The 2,188-nt window shown below is 43.5% G+C and overlaps 1 protein-coding gene across 1 annotated transcript; it reads left to right on the top strand.

Moving 5' to 3' along the window:
- Positions 1-401: 401 nt before the first annotated feature.
- On the top strand, positions 402-1,958 carry LOC131032608 ((S)-canadine synthase CYP719A21). The gene has a single exon (XM_057963625.2). The coding sequence runs from the start codon at positions 402-404 to the stop codon at positions 1,956-1,958; it is 1,557 nt and encodes a 518-aa protein (XP_057819608.2).
- Positions 1,959-2,188: the final 230 nt, after the last annotated feature.

Raw genomic sequence — 2,188 nt, 5'->3', positions numbered from 1 at the left:
GTCCGTAGGACAGACATCCAGAATGGCGGTGAGAAACTTCCATTTTAAAGGCTTACCCCTGTTCACGATTCTCACACGCTAAGATTGTACATGACACGCCGGCTGATATTTTTATGTATTCAGCCCGCCTAACACAAAGCACAAATTTGTATTGATTGATTAATCGGAAAAATTCTAGTAACTGTGGAATATTACAGCACAGTCAAAACACATGCGTAGAAAATGGACTGGAGGTCCGTAGGACAGACATCCAGAATGGCGGTGAGAAACTTCTATTTTAAAGGCTTACCCACACTTCTCATGTTTTGAAAAGAACATCACATCTTACAGTCTTTATATGTGCAATCTATGTATGAGTTGCAACGACAATCGCAGCTCTCTAAGTAGTTCATCAATTTGTGATGGAGCAAACGCTGGCTGTTGTGAATCATCTTCCCACTGTGCAAGGGACTTTTATTTTCCTTGTAGCAGCGTCACTCATTTCCACATTTGTTGCTCTAGCTTTTCTGTTCTCATCAACTAAAGAGAGTAAATGGCCTCCATCTCCACCAAGGCTGCCATTATTAGGCAATTTGCATCAGCTGAGCAAGGGTGGGAATCTTCTTTCCAGCTTGACAGACATGGCCAAAACATATGGTCCTGTCATCACTGTTTGGATGGGTCCATCACCACTTATAGTCCTCACTGGCCAAGCTCCAATCTGGGAGGCCCTGGTTAACCAGGCCGCCAATTTTTCTGGTCGACCGTCACCCTACTCTAGGCAATTTACTAGTGCCTCTTTCAGGACTATGATTAGTTCTCCCTACAACGAGCACTGGAGTAAGCTCAGAAAGATTCTGCACAACAATGTTCTCAGCCCCGTCCACGTTGCACTTCAGAGCTCTTCTCACCAGGAAGCTGCGAATAAACTCATCAACAAACTAGAAGAAGAGATGAAAGAGAAGAATGGTGTGGTGAGGCCGTTTCATGCCTTCAAAATGATGGGGATGAGTTTTATGGCCCACTTATGCTTTGGCTTGGACTTTCAAGACGAGAATTTCTTGTCCAAGCTGGAAGAATTCATAGAAGAAGATATTAATCTGACTAAAGATGCAGATGTGTTTCTGGATTCATTTCCTCCTGCTCGTTTCTTTGTTCCTTCATCAATCAGAACGGAAAGAAAATGGAAGTCTCTGAGAGCTGATGTTCTGCGTCTCCTGGTGCCTTTAATCCGATTTGCTCGCAGTTATAGAGAATACTTTAAGCGAAGCGCACCCTGCAGTTTCTTGAACTGTTTACTATCCATTGACGAAAGGGGGGAAGGTGAAGACAAACAGTCCAAGTTATCCGATGAAGAAATAGCTTTCAGTATGTATGAGCTGTGCCTTCTTGCAGTAGACAGCACATCTACGGCCATGGAATGGGCTCTGGCTTACCTTATAAGCAACCCTCAAGTCCAAGAGAGGACTTATCATGAGATTAGCCAAGCAGCGCAGGAAGGAAAAGGTGGGTTGTTCGGTTTAGAGGATCTGAGGAAGCTGCCATACTTGCAAAGTGTGGTGAAGGAAACACTGAGAAAAGAATCAATTGCGCCACTTGGGGTTATTCACCAGACGGAAAAGGAGTGTAAGGTGATGGGCATCAGCATACCTGCAAAGTCAGCAGTCCTTTTCAATCTACACAGCGTGTCCAACGATCCTGAGGTGTGGAAAGGTCCGGAGGAGTTCAGGCCTGAGAGATTTATGGGGAAGAATGAGGTGAGAATGGCATATCTTCCGTTTGGAGCAGGAAGGCGGGTGTGCGCAGGAATGGACGTGGCGAGTGTATATGTTCCCATCACTCTCGCCAATTTGCTTAAAGCATTCGAGTGGGGATGTGTCAAGGAAGGTAGTCCTCCCGATCTTACTCGGGATATTACGAACGTGCTCATGTCAATGAAGTATCCATTGGAAGCTCGAATCACACCTCGCCCATCATAAACAGATATCCTAAATAACAAACAACATACGAGTTGTTTCAACTTTCATTGCTTGTCTACATCTGTTTGTCTATGTCCAAGCTTTCCTTCCTTGTCTACATATGTTTGTCTGTGTCCTCCATCTTCTGTTATGATTCTATATGCGTCTATACTCATATTAATGTAATAGTTCTATGTCTTAATTTTTCAGTATAATAAAGTGGTAGTTTATTTATAATAAAAAGTTTTATT

This window comes from Cryptomeria japonica, chromosome 7, assembly GCF_030272615.1.
Source record: "Cryptomeria japonica chromosome 7, Sugi_1.0, whole genome shotgun sequence".
In the NCBI taxonomy this organism is placed as follows: Eukaryota; Viridiplantae; Streptophyta; class Pinopsida; order Cupressales; family Cupressaceae; genus Cryptomeria; species Cryptomeria japonica.
Note: the sequence above shows the minus strand (reverse complement) of the source record. Positions and strands in the feature narration are given on the sequence as shown.

What these genes read in the sequence shown, in the direction of transcription:
- LOC131032608 (XM_057963625.2), top strand. Translation starts at nt 402, where the DNA reads ATGGAGCAAACGCTGGCTGTTGTGAATCATCTTCCCACTGTGCAAGGG.